The following is a 19,484-nucleotide window of genomic DNA, read 5'->3' as shown; positions in this document are numbered from 1 at the left end:
GTACTAGAACATTGACATTGCTTTAACAGACTTTGAATTTGTGAATTGTGATATTGTTGAATGATTTCACACGTTTTAAACATCTACTTGCAAGATACGGAAAGGAAAGACTCGCAAAGAGAGGGAAATGACATGATCAAGATAGGGGAGATCATGCAGTCAAATAAAGAGTTTTGGTGTCATTAGGCATAAAGGAAATATTTGCAGCATTCTACATTTGTCATAAAATACCATGTTTCTAGCAAGTTTTTTACTTCCAATTAGAAGGATTATCTCTACCTGATATGTTCTGTAGTAATAATGCAACTAAACTACAAAAACAAACAATTGGTTCATTCCTTAAGAAATTCCAAAGGGAAAACAATTTACATTTTTTGACTCAGTATCCCTTCGAGGATGATAAATTTGACAAGAAACGCAATAATACTAGCACATGACAACATGTAACATTTACAAATGGAGTTGGATTCAGAGATTATGATTTGTTATTCATATCGTGGAGTATATGCTTGTGCAAAACTCCTCCAACAAACTCATCAACAAGCAGGTCTCCACCCCTCCCGATCGCACCCATGTTAATTCTGCCCTTTGCCATGTAGATGTTTATGAGCTCACCAACCGAACTACCTACGCGGCAGTTGGTCCCTTTGTTTCAACAGCGGAAATAAACTTAGACACTTTGCTTATAGTGTATGTGACTGTAATCTAAGGCTTTGGCAGACGTGCCGAGGAAAATTGGATTCAACTGGAGAGAGTGTTCTCAAGCTGAAAGTCAAACCCAAAGTAACTAAGATTTGACTGAGTGATGCTTAAATGCCCATTAATAACTAGCAGATGGTTGGTACTGTACATTGTAATTTGGATTGACCGTTAGTTAGGAAGTTATACATATACTTAAAAAATTGTGCATTCATTTTCAAATTATCCAGGAAATCACTTTTGAAACAGAAGGAAATGAGAATGAATAAAAGTGAGAGTTTGTGAATGAATATTAACAATGTTGTTGATTAATAATAATATGAGTTTGGAGTTAGAATGGGAGTCTCCAACATCATCACCTCCTACACCTCCCTCTCCACTACCAATAAGTTATGGTGCAGGAAACAGGAAATACTCTTTCTCGGCTTCTTCAACTTCATCGCCACCTTTCTCAACCCCTGCGTCTGCTGAAAATCTCCCTCTTCTGCATCTGCACAAGACATTTGATAATCCTAATGTGCCTTCAGTATTTTCTGTGGATCGCCAAGATCCTCCAGAATCGGAATCCAAAAGTACATGCCTCAAGGACTTGTAAGTGTGAATCTCTTCTCTTTACTTTCATGAGAGGACCCTTAATTCACACACACACGCGCGCATACACACACACAAACATATGAACATTCAGAACACAGCAGGCAGCAGCATATATCATGTAGGATTCAGGAGTCTGATGAATCATTTCATTTCATATATAACATAAATATAATTCAAAATCATCTATGTCTACATGCTTCAATTCCTTGTGTTGTGTCCTAGACTAGACTAGTAGTTAGTTCAAATAAGTTTCTTGACTGGCAGGTTATAAGGTTTAGACTTTAGATAGTTTTATTCCAAACACATTTTTTCATGGAGACACCCACCAGTCAAGTCAAATGGAAAAACAATTGTAATACCTTTTCTTGATATATAGGTTTAATGCCAAGACAATATTAACAAACTAACTAAACCACATTTTCTGTCTTCCCCTTCCCCTGAATAACAACAGGTTGGCATGGTTTATACATTTTCTTTGTTCCAACACCAAGTAGCATGTATTCAGCTTGTGACATTGTGGAATGATTTCACACGGTCGAAGTCTGGTTGGAAGATACGGAAAAGGAATTAACTTGCAAGGAAGTTCCTTCCAAAATTTCATTCCATGCCTTAATTAGGCATACAAACTATCAGGAATTTATATTAGATTTAACTCATCTTACAAAACCGACTTGTAAGATAAATGGTGTCACTCTTTTATAAACTCTTTTCGCTCGGACCTTATTTTATCACGTGTAACTTGGGTTTTTGATAACAAGATCAATATAGGGAAGATCATTAGCAGAAGTAAAGAGTTTTGGTATCTTTGTGCATAAAGGAGCTAGCAGACCCTAAAATTTGTGCAGCACTCTAACTTTGTACTAATAAAAATCAGGTTTCTATAAAGTAAGTTAATTCTTCAAATTAGAAGGATTATTTATTGCTAACTGATATGTTCTCTAGTAACAATTCAACTAAACTACAAAAATCAACAATTGATCCTTTCATACCACAAAAAAAAAAAAAAAATTACACCATTGGCATCTCCAAACTCACATATCCTGATGAACACATCCCATCAAGGATGAAACATTCAAACTATGTTCAAGTTAAAAATGTTAGTTTTTAAAATTACTATTGTGATTTTTAATAACATTTATTTATTTATTTATTTTTTATTAGTAGTCTAGTGACTATAAATTTCACCCATAAGAAGAACAAGTGTAGTGTTCGAAATTCTAACTCTGGTTCCTGCATATATAGACTCTGTTTGGGAAGCCAACTAAGCTAGCTTATAGCTTATAAGCTAAAAACTCTGTTGGTAACAGTTTTTTAAGAAAAACTTGTAACTTATTTTACTAACTTATAATTTTTTCTTCCAATTTTATTCATATCATCTTACTTGAAAAAAATTAAATATTAATTAAACATATCTTTTTTTATCAGTTAGCTTATTCGCTATAAGTTAGTTTTTAGCTTACAAACTATCTGCTATAAGTTCATATGCTATAACTATAAGTTAGTATATTGGTTATCTGCTATTTTTTACCAAACCGAGCCATAATGGAATGTTTTTACCAAGTAAGTTAAGCTCAAGGAACAAAGAACATTTATTTTACATTTACATTTTCCTTATTAACAGAACAATTAACTTAGAGGAAAAAATAAAGCATTGCAAATTATAAATTATTTATGAGATTATCAAACATAAATAAAAAATAAATAATTTACGAGGATAAACCAAGAAAAATAGAGAGAGCAACACCAAGAGAATAAGCTCCAACGAAAGTCCCAACCAGTGCCGGACCGGAGTGAGCAACGGCACCGATTCCAACGATTCCGGCGACACCAACAGGAACTCGTACAATCAACGCTTTAGTAGCTGAAGACAAAACAGCGTCAGTGTAAAGATAACGAGCCCAATCCTTGAACATCGGAAGTCGGAGGACGTTATCGCTGCCGTGATCGGACGGAAGGATATGACGGAGGGCGGAATCAACTTGAGTCCGATCAGGAGGTTGTGGGACCCATTTGTGGATGAGTGGATGGTCGGAGATGATGGTGTGGATTTGATCGGAAGCGGTTTTGAGTTGGTAAGGTAAAACTCCTTCGAAAGCGTGTTGAGTTAGAGAAAGACATTGAGAGAACGCTGAGTCACATGCTGAGTTGAATCGGTCTGAGTTCTGAAAACTGTTGTTAACTCGCTTTGACGCTGATATTCCCATCTTTCTTTTCTCTTCTCTCCCTCCTCTCAACTCATTTTCAACTCCTGCTATCTCTCTCACTCCTTTGATATTTAATGAATCCGCGAACAATCTCACAACACTTTAAATTGAATGTTTTTATTGCACTTATTTTTCTATATTTTAAATTAGTAATTAGGTGACATAATTAGCATTAAATTATGACGTATCATTTTTGCTGATACTGATCTCTTTAGGGTGATGAGTGTTGATCAATCTGCATTAACAGGAGAATCTATTCCGGCGACAAAGAATCTCTCAGATAATGTGTTTTCTTGTTCAACCGTTAAGAAATGTGAGATTGAAGCAGATGTTATTGTTACCGGAGTGCGCACATTTTTCAGCGAAGCTGATCATCTTGTTGATAGCACAAACCAACCAAGTTGGTCAATTGGTGCTATTAACAAGGTGACAAACTTTAACAAAAAATATGTGCACTCCGGTAAGAATAATAACTTGTTTCAATTTCACATTTCTTACCATTTGAACCATAAAACACTTCATTTGAGGGATTCTTTCTCCCCAAAATAGATTCTCCCGTTAATCCGGATTGATCAACACTCATTACTATAAAAAAAAAATGAGCATCAACAGAAATGATATCTCCTAATTTAATGCTAATTCCATCCCAGGAGACCAAAATTGCAGCATCTTCTTCTTCACTCCATGGACCATCTCTTAGTACCTACAAGTTTTGTAACAAGAAAGATGAATTAACATCAATTAATAAATAAAGAGATGTCGGTAAAAAAAGAAGGGTGACAAGAAGATCTCTATCATTCTTGTAGCAATGGATTCTAGAACTGGGAATCAAAGATGCCATACATACTGCAATTGTTGGAATGCTTGGTGATCCAAAGGAGGTAAATAAACTATACCTAAAATGCTATGTTGTTTTTTTTTTTTATGGGATGAAAGTGAACTCGATACTTAAAGGTTTACAACACTCATACATTTTGCATCAACCACTTGCGATAAACCTCGGTGGTCAATTTTTTTTTTTTCCGATACAAGTCGTCTTTTTTTTTGTGTGATAAACCTCGGTGTCAAAATAAACTATAGAAAAGTTTGATTTTCGAATGAAGAGGATTAATTTCATAAAATTGATAAAATAGAGGACCAAAAGCTAAATAAAATAAGTCCTTTTTTTATGGTACAACTAAATCCATTATTTTATTAATCATTATTATAAAATTCATAATCACTGTGATAAAATATAAATTTTCATGGAAAATAGGAAAATCTGTAAAAAAAAAAACCACAATATTATTGAATAATTTTTTTAATGATTTTATTATTGAAAGTGTACAAATACATGAGCCATAAATAATTGTCTCTAGGCTTTATTGCAACAACATGGACGAAGTATGGACTCTACACATCTACTACCTTTAGCGTATCCCTTTTCTATACACAATTTATTACATTCTTTATTAAATATTGAACTACATGCAGTTGCATTTCCTTCCAAAGGAAAGCATTTTACTGTGCCAGGTGGTGGTAGATGTATTCCAAATCCTGCACAATCAATTAAATTGCATTACAGATATTATCTAATACTATTTTTTACCATTAATCTTGAAAGATATGTTTTACATTTTTATAATAATAATAATAATAATATGGTTCCTAAAACTTTGATTAAAAACATGGATTATAATTTTATCAAAAAAATAAAGTTCCTAAGACTTCTATCGTGTGTATTTCCATTGAAATAAATAAATAATTTGTGTTGTAAAATTAGGTTATTACCTTTAACCATGCTAGAAGAAATGCACATAATTGCAAAGATGAAAAGAAGATGATTGAACCGAATCGCCATTTTACTTTGAAACTTTTTTTTTTTTTTAATAAGCTTTTATTTTGAAAGGTTGATGATAGAAACCATCTAGCAATAGGCTATTTAAGAGGACAAGAAACGTTAACGCGATAAATAAAATTAATTGATATTGAAGAGTTATGATCTATTTTTTAACTGAAATATAATTGATTTTGAATAGAATGTTTTTTATCCATTCTTGTTTGACTAGCATTAAATTTACAGTTTAATTGATATGCACTGACGGTGTAAAATAGTTTTACACCATCTTTCAGTAAATAACAATCATTTTGCCATGTCGTGTCAAGAAAGTGAGGTGAAGTTGGGTGATGTGGCCGAAAACATGGTTGGTATTGGTTGACAATGTAAAATTATTTTACAACATCGGTGAATATCAATTAAATCCTTAAATTTATTGACTTTAAATTGAGTGTATTTTCTTTTTTCGATAAACCACAATGGTACATTCATTAAAAACGCAAACGCATGAAGTGGAAATCAGGGTTCGAACTCCGGTCTGGCGTTCAACACTAATAATTTTGGCATTTCTACTAGTAAAATTAAGATTTGTGAAACAATTGAGTTTTTTTTTTTTGTCAAGTAGCGCAGTGATTAGAAATTTCACTCTTAAGGTGAATAAGTGAAATGACCGGAGTTCTAACTCCGGCCCTCTGCATATATAATATAATGACCTACCAATTGAGCTAAAATTGCTCCTATTTTTCTATATTTTAAATAGATAATTATTTTAATTAATAATTCAAAATATTTGTGAAACCGACTAAAATATAATAAAATTAAAAAATAAAATTAATGGATATTGGAAATATGATTTATTTTGACTAGATGTTTTTAGAAAAAAAAATTAAATTAATGGATATTGAAAATATGATATATTTTGACTGAAATATAATTTATTTTGTCTAGATTTTTTTATCAATTCTTTTTTTTAATAGCATTAAATTATTGACTTTAAATTGAATGTCTTTTTGCAACTACTTTTTTATATTGTAAATTGATAATTATTTTAAATCAATAATTAAAAATATTTGTGAAACTAACTTAAGTATAATTATTTTGTTGATTTTAAAAATAAAAGTAAAAAACGAATATAACATTAAGACATGTATATAATAAGTGCATCATTTTGTGTTGTTGATGATCAAATAAAATTTCTAATAACCAATCTATAAATCCTAGCTCAACTAGAAATGTCGAAATTGTTAGATTCCAGTCTGACTGAGCTTCGAACTCACCCTCAATTATTTCACTTATCCATCTTAAAGGATAAAATTTTTGGCCACTAAATTACATGATCAAAATATAATACATAAGAATTTTCTAATGTTATCTTGGGACCTGAATCCTCTCCCATATGACATTAGAGGTCCAGTGAAATTTTAGCCATAAAAAAAAAACTTATGTTATGAGTTGGAAACATGAAAAATGCTTATTTAAACTGTATATTTTTTTTTAAAGACTATTCAGACTATTGAAGATTGATGTATTGGTTGAATTGCATAGACAAAAATTAACTTCAGCACTCATAGCTTAAGCGACTATCATGTGTATTTTTATAACAAAAGATTAGATAAAGTCATTATAAAAAAAAAAAAAAAAAAAAGATAAAGTCAAACAATTTATTTATAAGCTATACATTTTTATTCATATGTTATTCTAGAGATCATACAAATAAGTTGAAAATAAAATAAAACTATCATTCAATTTATTTGAAATAAAATAAAACAATCATTCAATTTGTCTTAAATTTAATTTGAAAATAAGCTAAAACACAACCACACACATAACATAAGCACGGTAGCAGTAAGTTTCCCCAAATCATCTTCATTGAATTCAACCGCTTTTACTTAAACCATCTTCGAAAATGATACTAAGCCCTCACGAATGGATTTTCCTGACAAAAACGCGTTTGCAAAACTCAAATTCAATTAACAACAGAATCGATTATTATGATAATTTTGAAAACAACAGAAGAAGAAGAAGCAAAGTAACAACAGTAGTGTGTGGTCTTCGTTCATACAAAAATAAGAAGCCACCAACACAAATGGTAATTTCGAAAGAAAGTGTTCAAGTAATTCAAGCTCTCAAACTTGCAAAAAATTCTGATGAAAAACTCAATCAAGTTCTCAAGTTAAGACTTCTTAGATTATTGAAAGCTGATGTGTTAGATGTTTTAGCTGAATTGCAGAGACAAAATCAACTCCATTTATCTCTCAAGGTATAAGACTCTGTTTGGTTATGTGCTTATAGCATAAGTGATTATCTTGTATTTGTTATTATGGAGAGTTTGTGTGACGACTGTATTGGAGAATTTATGGAAATAGCTTATGATGTGTCCGAAACTTGTTTTCAACTTATTTTTATAAGCTCTTTAGGATAGCTTGTGAAAATAATGTATAATTTATATGAAAATATTGTGACTTTATTTATAAATATCATATACAGTATGTATAATTAAGCTGTTTATCCAAACAGAGTCAAAGTCAAATTGTTTTCTTATAAGATATAAGCTGTTTTCATAAGCTATTCCGTGGAACTTGTGAATATAAGCTACAAACAATTTCATAAATCAACAGTTTCACAAGTATTTGTGCTAATAGAGAAATTCCAATAAGTCAATTCAAACTTATTACACTAGTAAGTAACTAGCTACTTTTTGTCTGAATTATCTTGCCTTATAGAAAATGATATCACTAATTCAGAGTTCGGTCGAGAGTTAAGTTGGTAAAAAGTAATTTCATCTAGGTATCAAACTCATACTAATTTAATAATTTGATCTTAGCTGAAGCATAGTAACCTATATGTAGTGCTGACAATTAAAAGATTGAATGTGTATATTGGTGTCACATGACACTGACATATGCAATTGTTGCCTTCGATCATTTCTATTTTCTCAAAGTATTATCGATGTTTATGCATCAGTATTGTGTCTGGTGTTCATGTATGTTTTAATGCTCTAGAAAGATTGATAACAACTTGCTTCCAATCAGTTAGTTACCAGTAGCTTATAACTACTATTTCTTATTACTTTCTAATTTTAACTATGGACTTGATAATTGAAGCATAGGTTTTGGAGTTTATTATTAATGATGAGGAAGCGGGGTATGATGAATTGCTGCTACCATTGTATTCTGACACGATACTGTTACTGGGAAAGAACAAGATGATTGAGATGGCGGAAGAGATGTTCAATCGAGTGGTGGAAAAGGGGTTGAAACCGGATACGAGGTTGTTTAATGAGATGATTGGGGCTTATTTGCAAGTTGATAATACAGAGAAGGCGATGAATCTTTATAGATCCATGAAGGATTCAGGGTGTTTGCCGGATGAATTGACGTTTACGATATTGATTAAGAATCTACTGAAGAATGGAGAACATGAACTGGTTGAGACTTTGAAAAAAGAGAGTTTTGACTATGTCAATGAACATGATAATTTTGTTCAGAGAGTCCAGCAGAAACATGTGAGATTTCAAATTTTATTGTGTTATGCTATGCAACTATTGTTTTCTCTTTTCTCTGGTTTTTCAAGTTATAGTTTGGAATCACACCTTATATGTTACATGGGAAGGGTAATAGAATTAGTTAATTTTGTAAATTTGTTTTCTCAATGACCAATTTGGTGTTATATTTTGGAATTCTCAATAGTGTTATGCTATGCAAGTATACTTTTCTAGCTAATTTTGTAAATTTGTTTTACTGTTTGTTTCAGGCAAAAAAGAAACATATCAAACTGGTTATGTAATTCCTGCAGTGGATGAAGTTCTACTGTACTGGTTTTATTGTAGAGATGCTACTTTCAGTGATTAATTTTCATCATTTTGGCTGGAGGAGGTTCACTGGACCATTCCATACATTTGAGCTTCAACCCAACATTATTTGTGTGCTTGGTGGTGGCAACTGCCAAATTGGTTGTAGTTATGTCATGTTTGAATATGATAGGCACCAATTGTTTAAGGTTTTGGCATGGTTCGTAGGTAGCCAAGGGACTGAGATTGTTTGCACTTTGCAGTACTGCTTTCATGCAGTAGATAATCTCAGCCTTAGAAATGTAATAAAACGGCTCTGATTAACATGATTTTATTTAACTACTTTTTCACAGTTTTAATCTCAACCGTTCCCTTTTAATTGGACACCGTTAGCGGTTACTGGCAGCTGCATTAAATCCATTTCCATAGTGAAGCTATATACTACTGATGCTGCAATGTTGATGAGGTCATTTGTACTTTTTGATTTGAACAATTATTTATAATGAGGAAGGGTTGTTGAAAATAATGGTAGATTTTTGGCTGGTAGCATATAAAGTTTTGCACTTGTATGTAATGCCTGAGACTACTTACACCTTTAAATCAACCAAGCAAAGCATCATTGACATAAAATCATAAAAGACGATTCAAATCATCAATATAATTGAAATTAAACTGTCTGCTAACTCCCATTTGTTGTTGACATTGCTAGATATGAAAATTTAATACAACAAAAATAGTTTCTATCTCCAGTTTATTTTACCTCTCCTTTACAAGATATTACATGGAATAAATGTGAAAATGGTTAACAAAAAAGTACATCTATAAGAAACAAGCATCACACACTAAAGGGGAAAAAGTCTATCGGGATGAGTTAAAGCCGAAAACAGAAAAAGCTAAATACATAAACTCAGAATTGGTGCTTAGGTAGCTAAATGGCTAGGAGAATTGTTGAACATGCTGTGCCACATAAATGCACGAGAGAGTACCATCTCGAGCTCCTGGTCAGTCCAGTTCTGAGTTGGAAGGCGTTGAAGGAACATTACTAACTCTTGAAAATCAAGCTTCTGAATTTCGTCTGACCACTGAAAAAACAATGATAGAGATTAGAGAACCTTTGTTTTTCTACTGTATAATAATATGCTAAAAGAAATACTATGAATATATAATCAAAAGCAACCATATTGAAAATTTAACAGTGAAGCCCTCTCCTAGTAGATTTTCTTTTTAGGGGTCCTTGTTGATGGACACTAAACCTCTTAAGTATCTTAATTATATAAGACACTGACGATATTCATTAATTAACCACCGTATAATGACACACGATTATACATTGCTATTTACTTAGAAATACCTAACAGAAATTTCAGATAACGTCATGAAAACTGTCTTCTGCGATGATTGTTAGAATGCATCATTCCATCTTAGTTGAACACTTTGGTATGTTGTGTTATAATGTTAGCATATTACAGAATGGTATCTATTCTTTACAAAGCATTTGTACCTTATAAGATAAAATTTAATTCAAACAGAATGTGATATAAACGGGAAAAAGTATACTGACATACCGTAAGAAGAAAACTGGCAAATATATACACAAGGAAGTCTGGTAAGGCATCTCCTTCGGCTAGATATGTATCCCAAAGGCGTGTGACAAGTTGGAAGGGTATCTGATTACATAAATCGGACATCAGACTTAAAAAGCATAAAAACTGTGTCGAATTTGTTTAGTCCATTATCCCTTGAAACTTAAGATGCAGTCCCTTTATTAATTATAGAGTTGTTCTTCTGCAAAAATTTATTGAACTTGTAAGGAAACAAAAATCAGAACAAACCTCGCGGATTAGAAGACAGTTGAACCAGCGGAAAGCAAATTGAAGAAATTCCAGTCCCTGATTCTCCATATGGCTTGAAACAGGATCTGTCGCAGCTCAAAGTTTCAGTATCAGACTGTATTTGGATATATATACAAGTAATAATATACTCCATAAGTTTCAAAATATTAGTTGTTTTAGAGAAGAAAATTCATTTCATTTTTTCACTTTGGAAAACTATGAAAGCATTATCTCTTGGTAATATATCTACAAAGTGATTAAAGGGATAGCATTAAACAATTGCTTCCCTAAAATTGAGCGTATTTAACAACTTTCTTATTTGTGGTGCAAAAACCATAAACAACTGATATTTTGAAATAGAGGTAGTAATAACAAACAAAAGGTGAGTTGGTCTGGTAAAACTAATACAGATCCAAATGCAAAAATGGGGTATTTAAGTCCATACGATCATAGATATACTTGAAAGAAACAACAGGCCTGAGAAAAGCGTTACCGTCAATCCTCCTGACTAATTCCTTCAACTTAAAGACAAGCCTTTGAATTCCTGGTTGAGCAAACGTGTAATGGTCTTGCATACCATCAAGTAATTTTGACAAGCACCAATAACAGTCAGCTTCTACATTAGAGATTTTATCTGAAGATAAATCAGACATTGTCCAATTATCTATGCTCCCTTCTAAGTATTCTGATAGGAAAACAACAAAAAATGGTGTGACAAGATCATTTATCCCCTGAACATATCCACTTGCTGGATGCCGAATGGCCCTGGCAGAAGATGAGGAAATCATGTAAGTAAAATAACCATGATAATATATACATACATTTCACAAGCAAGAAAGTAGTCAACAGGAAGGATAATCCATAGTTAATGATCTCCTGAGTATCCATCTCGGGCAAAGACCACAACTAATCCAATTTATTACCGCGTGATGTACTTGAAATGCGAAAGGTAGATCATAAACGTTCATTAGTGGTCATGCATCATTTATCTAGTTTCTTTTCCTACATCATTGTTCTAAACTTCTGCTAAGAATAAACACATGCAACACTAGAGCAACTATTCTTAGAATCTTCTGAAAGCGCAATAAATATTGACACCATCTTATTGGCTTCTAAAATTGAATCCATTTCTAGAAGGGAATCTCCACACAGTGTCCATCAAGATTATCAATCAGTACGATAAACAAAAAAAAATCTAGGATCAGTCTACCTTACAGAAATTACTTCATCTGGGTTCAGATAAGATTGAGTACAGTACCCAAAAAGAAAGTAAAAGTCTCTCCTCATAAACGCTATCTAACTACAGTATCTTAGTAAAGCTAAAAGCCATCTTTTGACCTCAGAAATTAAAATCCACAACAAAGAACACTGGGATGAAAATAGTATCAGGCCCAAAAAATAGGTTATCTGTAATATACCATGCGTAAAGAATACGCTCCAGTGATTTCTGAACTTGTGGTTGCTGGAAGAAGGGAACTTCAGGTACAGTTCTTGGACAATCAACAGCAATCTAACGAATGTTAAAAGTAAAGATTAAAAAAGAAGAATTTATTTTCATCATTAATAATCAAGAGTGGCATGTGTTATATTTAAGGATATACCTGGCGAAGCATGTTGATCTCATCATCTGAGCGTTCTGTATCAGGAATATCATAATACTGAGAAACACAGTCAAGATACTCGAGCCGCTTCCTTCTCAAAACTCCCTCCCTTCTATCTGAATTAGTTGGTGCATATCCCTGTTGTCAGTTCATCTTTAAATTTCAAGAAAAAAATATATTGTCCGTGGAAAAACATGATGTTGACCTATTTACTTAAAATGATTATATATACGGCCAAAACCCTATATTGATTTGTTTAGATATCACCAAAATAGAACAAGAATACACATATCCTAACAAATTCTAATATGAACTCCAAACTTAATTGTTATTGTGATTCTTGAAGATCATAGACCTTACCAAGAGAAGTCTCCACACTGTAGGACGCATATAATCTGGAACACCACTCCAAGCTAATTCACGCAATTTGTCTACAGGATAGTTAAGGAAGAAAATTATGATTTCATAATCAGTTTACCATTGAAAACTGAAAAACTAAATAAATATTATTGAGGCATTATTGCTTTGCAGCATAAGCAAACATGAATGTTAAATGCTTGAAATTGAAAACAACCAAAATTTTGGGCCAAAAATCAAGGGAATGAAAGACACTCAAGTACTTAAGTTTTTATTAGTGGATTATGGCTTCTTGCCGTGACGTGATTTCGTAGGAGTATATGTTTACTATCAATTGTCTGATTAAGCAAAAGCAGTAAATGGTGAGAAAAAAGGACATAGCTATATTATACAGTAACTAACAGGCAAGCCTAAGTACACATGAAACTCGACAACTAAAAAATTGGAAGAGAGAAATATCAAGTTATTTATAATTGAAATGTTTATGTTTTTCTTAAGATTTATTTTGAACCTTACATATGATACTTTCATAATGGGAAGTGGTCATTTAGGATTAGGAGTAATGAAGAATAAGTCAATAAGTGATATAAAAGTTAATTAGTAATACAGAAGATAAAAGTATACCCAATATAACCATGGTTCCAGAAAGAACCTTTGTGAACTTCATAACTCTAGCAGAATCAGTAGCTCTACCACCCATGGAAGATTTCCGGACTTCTTCAGACGGGTTCTCTACACGGGAGGTTGATGTTTTCAATTTATTATCATTAGGAGTACTAAATGGTTTGCTTCCACTGTGAACTTCCTCCTGTTTTAAGAGTAGATGTCACACTTGAATAAGTGCTACCAATCAGTATTATAGATACATATAATGAGACATAACCACAAAATACAAATACTAAAATTACCTCTACTGTCTCAATTTTGCGATCATTAGTGCCAGTATCGTTGTATGAGGAACTCCTGCTGTAAGTTGGCGAGTATAAGGTTGAATTATCTATAGGATCTACTCTTTGGCTCAATAATATTTTACCAGGAATGCTACGACCCTTGAGTAACCTTGACAAAGAAAGAACATATCAATTGTATAAGATACAAGCATCTCATTGAAACATATAAATCTATAAACAAAACAAAATATTGCTCAATCAATCAACTCACTAAAGAAGATGAAACATAAAAACAGATGTAGCAATTTTGAAAATCCATGATACAAAAAAAGTTCTCAACACGAATAACAGCTTTGCAATGCAAAGAAATGACTAATTCTCTAAAAGCATTTTTTTTTATATAATCTCCAATTTTAAGAACAATTAAACATGCTGCAAATGCAAAATTAATAACTGAAACTGCACTCAATCATCGACACTTTTCCCAGCTTTCATTATTCCTACATTTGATAACAAAAATCCACAACACTAAGAAAAAGCAATCCAATTTGATTACACGGATCAGATGAAAATTGGGGTCAATTATCCTTATCAGAAACACACAAATCATACATTCCTAATCAATTGATCTTAATGTTAAAAAAAAAAATCAACTTTTTTGAAGGGTTTTCTCATATCCGATTGAAAAATAATCAACATGTGAAATCAACAAATCGGGCAGCGTAATTATTGAGATCATGAATTTTTCTGAAATACCCATCTTTTTTTTTAATCAAATTATGAAGCTTTTTTTTACAAGCAATAAATTTAACAGAAAAAAAATGAGGAATTGAGGGAAAAGAAAAGATACCCTTGAACATTTCTGAGGGTTTGATTGAATCGAGAATCGAGGACTCCTATGGTAGTGTCTTTGTTGCTGTTGTTGTCGTTGTTATTGTTCATGGTTGATCTGTTGGAATGAATTTGATTTGAGAGCTAACTTAGAGAGCTATGAGTAGTGATGAATGAGTGCATCAAGCAAATGCATGATGAACACTCCACCAACCACAATGACATTCTTTCTTTTACTACCTTTTTTGTTCTTGTTTAAGGTTTTTTCTCACAAAAATAATAAATATCTTCTTATAATATTCTAGGACAGGACAAATATTTCGAAAGAATTCAAATTTGATTTTTGGACTTTATTTTACAAAATTTTGAATTACTAAAATTTCTTTTGCGAAAAATCAAAGAATTCATTGAACTCGAGAAATTACAATTTATCGTAGTTTGTTTGGCAAAAATAGTGGTTGGCTGATGACTGATAGCTTTTAGCTTATAGTTGATGACCGATGACTGATAGCTAATAAGTTAATTGAAGTGTTTCGTAAAAATAGTGGTTCAACTACCTGATAATGTAAAATGACATAAAAGGATATTCTTAACTCATAATAAAAATTATATTTAAGATAATAATTTAAATTTATTAATCTAATATATATATTTTATATATTATTATTAAATTAATTTGTATATGCTAAACTTTTATTTTAGTATAATATAATATATTTTATCAAAGTGTATTTTTTTTATAAACAAACATCCTCCAAAATGAAAAGAAAAACTCATATATATATATATATATATATATATATATATATATATATATATATATATATATATATATATATATAAATTACACTTTACTGTATATATACACTAGTATCTCCACCCGTGCGATGCACGGGACTAATTATGCATAAATATTGTATTTTTATTACAAATATATAAAAAAAATTATATAGAAATTATAAATTTATGAATTTAAAAATAACATTTTCATTTTAAAATAGTCTAGTTATGTTTTTATGTGTCATTACTCATTAAGATGCAATTATGCATAGATATTGTTGAAATTAAAGGACTTTGGAAATACTATATGCAATAGGTAAAAATATGATACAGTAAATAAATAAAAATAGAGTGAAAAAAAATGAAAGGGTGCATTAATTGTAAATATTGCAGTAAAAGCTAGTTGGTTGCCATTAAAAAAAAAACGGTGCAATATTCTAAAGAGGAAAGTGAAGGGATATGTAGAAGTAGAATGAATGAAGTTGGCGTATGAAATTACAATCGTGTCCTTTGTTTTGGCGGACAAATATGATTAGCAATCTATTTTGTTTTAATAAATAAAGGATATGTATAACGAGAGAGAGAGAGAAAGTAAGTCACACTTTATTAAGAAAAATGTTATGTAAACGTATTTATTTGACAAAAATACAATAAATATACTTTTTTGATTTTTTTAATATTTTTTCATATCTCGTTTTGCGTACTTGTGAGTTGAAAAAGAGTTGTGTTAATTTTGTGTCTCAAAAATTGTGTTTGAATAACCTACATCCTTTATTAATATAGGCAAAATTACACTGCAGGTCTTTTATCTTATTTTTTTGTAACAATTTGGTCCTTTATCTTTTTTTGTAACATTTTGGTCCTTTATCTTTTATTTGTAACACTTTGGTCTTTTATCTTTTTTATTTGTAACACTTTAGTCCTTTTTTTTTAACACTTTGGTCCTTATCTTATTTATTTATAAAAAATAAAGGAATCTAGATTGTAATAAGATTGGACTCCGAATGCATAGAAAAATTGTAATAAGATTGTCGAAAGAAATCTAGTTTCTGTGAAAGGGCCGTGAAGTTTGACTAAAACTACTGATATTGACTGCAGATTGCAAATTTCATCGATTTGACCGTTCAATATCACCTAATTGGACTGACAAACGATTTAGTGAATTAGAGCATCCTTGTTAGGTTGTATAATAAGTTTGAATCAACAAATATAGTGTCAAGTTCATAATACTCTTCCTTTGTTCTGTTTTGTTGCTGTTTCAATTCTCTTGTTTATGTCCCACTAATATCAAATTGGTATAATGGAGCCATCAAACGGAGGGAACCTGAACTCAATATACATGCCTAAAGTATTGAATTTGCATATTTTGAGTGTGTTTGTAGAGGGGTACTGCATTATTGCATTCAATATGAGAATAAAAACCTTAAAACAAAAATGATATTATGGTGATTTTTAGATAAACGTGTGGAGAAATAACATAACACAAAAACTCACATTTTCATTTTAGTTGCATTAGACAACAAAGTTATCTGATACCTATGTTGCCTAGGTACGGGTACCGTACCGGTATCCGGTACGGGTACTGGTACGCAGTACGACATTTTTAGAAAATTTAAGGTACGGGTACGTTAATATAAAATATTAGAAAAATTATTTTTAAATGAATTATTATCATCATGCTTTGAAGATTTAATTTTTTTGGTCCACCGTCTCAACTATTTTCATAAAAAAATGAGATATAATTGAAATATAATAAAAAATTATAATATTTTAAGAGATTTTTTAACAGCCAATATGTTTTTTCCGTATTCATCATCATAAATCAACCAAATAAAAATGGGTACGGAATCGGTGTGTACCACACAAGTACCATGGAGTATCCGGTACTGATACGTACCCGGTACGAGTACTTCACCATTTTAGGAGTACCCATGCTAGATAGTCTGATACTAACAGAAATACAATAGTCTCTTGGATTATATGACATAGCGCATACCGAGGTAGAAAGCATTATAAGATGATTCAAACAAAGAAAATAACAAAATATTTTCATAGAAAGCTATAGTTCCATGTTATTCCCTAATTGCTGCACTGTATATGATGCACAATGTACTAAAAATCCTGCTAGAGTTTAATCACCTATACAATCGCTTTAGACAATACGAAAGGAGTCTTATATAGACTTCAATTCAGCTATGAATTTGAGTTTTGGTGATTCTGCATTTGTACTGTAGTGTGGCTTTGGTTGGGAAGAATTGATTGTGGGGTAATTGCACCTTGAGAATATAGTCCTTCTCTTCTCGTGTCATCGCTTGTGAGCCATGACGCTGCTGTGAGTAAGCCTGCCATCTTCTCCATCTGAGTAATTCCGCTCATCATTACACCAAACCCTTCAAATGATGCAAGAAGGACTTTCAAAACTGCCTGCTTACCAACCTGCAGGTTATGAAACTAGGCTAGGCTCCCTCTAATATGAGGGAGCAATATAGCAGCAAACTTCACTTGAGCCTCCTTTGTAACCAAAAACCAGCAAACTTCAGGACCTTCAATTGCATGAAACTAAATCTAGGCATTTTCCAGCCTTGGATGGAGATTTTGTCTCCTTAGGAAGAACACCACTATGAGGAATGGTGAACACAGCTAACACAAAATACTTTTTTTTCTTTTTGCTTTAGTTTTTTCATCCAAGTGAAAAACACCACCATGAACAGTGGTGACACCAGCGAGCTCTACCAAAAAGTTTCACAATAGACTTCTTTTTATACTTCTCATAACTTTTTTGTTTCAAAGTTGTCAGCACCAAGTATGTCATCCAATTGACTAAGACCATTTACAATGGAAGTGTTGAGTTTGAACTCAACATATAAAAAGGGGTCCAATGGTTGTTGAGTTTGGTGTTGAGTTTGACATGGAAGAGAGAGGTGTTGAGAAAACTCAACACAGTTGAAACTGACGCCGGGGGACACGCGGCAGGCAACAAGTGGTTGAAAACAGGCGCGTGTAAGCCACGCGCGGACAGGGGCGTGGGAGGGTCTTCACGCGGAGAGAGAGAAAGGTGATGTTGATATGATCAGCCACATGGCTGGTTGCGATTGGTTGGACGGATTTTTATCACAATAATACTTTGAACTCAATTATTTCATCGTAAAATATTTTTTTTTATTTTTTTTACCAAAATTCATGATTTTTTTTGTCTATAAATAGAGACTTGGTTCATTTGATTTGGACACAGAAAAAAAACTCAAGTTTTTCACTATCTTAATATTATTATTATCTTTCAATTAGTGTTTATTTTGAAATTTTTGTCTTTTTTTAGTGAAATGGATTCCAATAATCATTTCAACACCCAACATTCTTCTAATTATCCCAACAATTATCAAAATCCCAATATTTTTTTGTGTGTTGCATTGTATTTTAAATTATTTGTATCGTACTAATTACGTTACTTGTGTGTTGTATTTTAAATTAAGTTAAAATGATTTGTATCGTAAAAAATAAATCATTAAGTGTTAATTATTTTAATTTAATTTAACCGATAATTGTAATTTTATGTGATCATAAAAATAAAATAAAAATTAAATAAGAATATTAAATAAAAACTGGTGGGGTAGAGTGTTGAATGAAAAACTATTAAAGAGGGTAATAGTTAAATGAGTAGGTGAAAAAAAAAGAGAAAATAATGTGGAGTGAAAAAAGTGGTGTTGAATGTTTAAACAATTGTACATGGTCTAACAACTAACAAGTTGTCAATAGTATTCACAATTTCTCTATTTTTTTGTCATCTACCATATCTAATTTACTAACAGATTGTCACACATAACTATCCACAATTTCTTTATTTATTTTTTCTAATTGCATTTTGCTATGTTCATACCTTTTTTCCACTTTTTTTTTTGTTTTTCTTTTGCCCCCACCCCCCCCCCCCCCCACACACACACACACCACAGCCTTCACTACCTTTTTTAAAAGGCAAAACCATCCATCCAATCACCACCACCATTCCAAACACCACCACCATTTCCCACCCCATCACCACAACCTTCACTACCTTTTTTAAAAGGCAAAACCATCCATCCAATCACCACCACCA

The 19,484-nt window shown here is 31.9% G+C and overlaps 4 protein-coding genes across 4 annotated transcripts; 2 read left to right on the top strand and 2 right to left on the bottom strand.

Annotated features, from left to right (window-relative positions):
- Positions 1-843: 843 nt before the first annotated feature.
- LOC123894094 lies at positions 844-2,075 on the top strand. Its single transcript, XM_045943978.1, has 2 exons — positions 844-1,290; positions 1,745-2,075. The coding sequence occupies exons 1-2, from the start codon at positions 998-1,000 to the stop codon at positions 1,785-1,787; spliced, it is 336 nt and encodes a 111-aa protein (XP_045799934.1). The 5' UTR covers positions 844-997; the 3' UTR covers positions 1,788-2,075.
- Positions 2,076-2,858: 783 nt separating this feature from the next.
- On the bottom strand, positions 2,859-3,577 carry LOC123894093. Its single transcript, XM_045943977.1, has one exon. It carries the CDS (start codon positions 3,495-3,497, stop codon positions 3,000-3,002), a length of 498 nt encoding a protein of 165 aa, XP_045799933.1. The 5' UTR covers positions 3,498-3,577; the 3' UTR covers positions 2,859-2,999.
- Positions 3,578-7,118: 3,541 nt separating this feature from the next.
- On the top strand, positions 7,119-9,468 carry LOC123894092 (protein THYLAKOID ASSEMBLY 8-like, chloroplastic). The gene is made up of 3 exons (XM_045943976.1): positions 7,119-7,573; positions 8,423-8,818; positions 9,067-9,468. Exons 1-3 carry the CDS (start codon positions 7,220-7,222, stop codon positions 9,097-9,099), a joined length of 783 nt encoding a protein of 260 aa, XP_045799932.1. The 5' UTR covers positions 7,119-7,219; the 3' UTR covers positions 9,100-9,468.
- Positions 9,469-9,776: 308 nt separating this feature from the next.
- Positions 9,777-14,883, bottom strand: LOC123894091 (GTPase-activating protein GYP1). Its single transcript, XM_045943975.1, has 10 exons — positions 14,634-14,883; positions 13,802-13,952; positions 13,518-13,701; positions 12,897-12,967; positions 12,537-12,674; positions 12,354-12,445; positions 11,429-11,700; positions 10,936-11,021; positions 10,669-10,770; positions 9,777-10,185 (listed from the first exon to the last, which is right to left on the bottom strand). The coding sequence occupies exons 1-10, from the start codon at positions 14,723-14,725 to the stop codon at positions 10,024-10,026; spliced, it is 1,350 nt and encodes a 449-aa protein (XP_045799931.1). The 5' UTR covers positions 14,726-14,883; the 3' UTR covers positions 9,777-10,023.
- Between the last annotated feature and the right edge of the window lie 4,601 nt (positions 14,884-19,484).

The sequence above is a fragment of the Trifolium pratense genome, linkage group LG7 (genome assembly GCF_020283565.1).
Source record: "Trifolium pratense cultivar HEN17-A07 linkage group LG7, ARS_RC_1.1, whole genome shotgun sequence".
NCBI lineage: Eukaryota > Viridiplantae > Streptophyta > Magnoliopsida > Fabales > Fabaceae > Trifolium > Trifolium pratense.
Note: the sequence above shows the minus strand (reverse complement) of the source record. Positions and strands in the feature narration are given on the sequence as shown.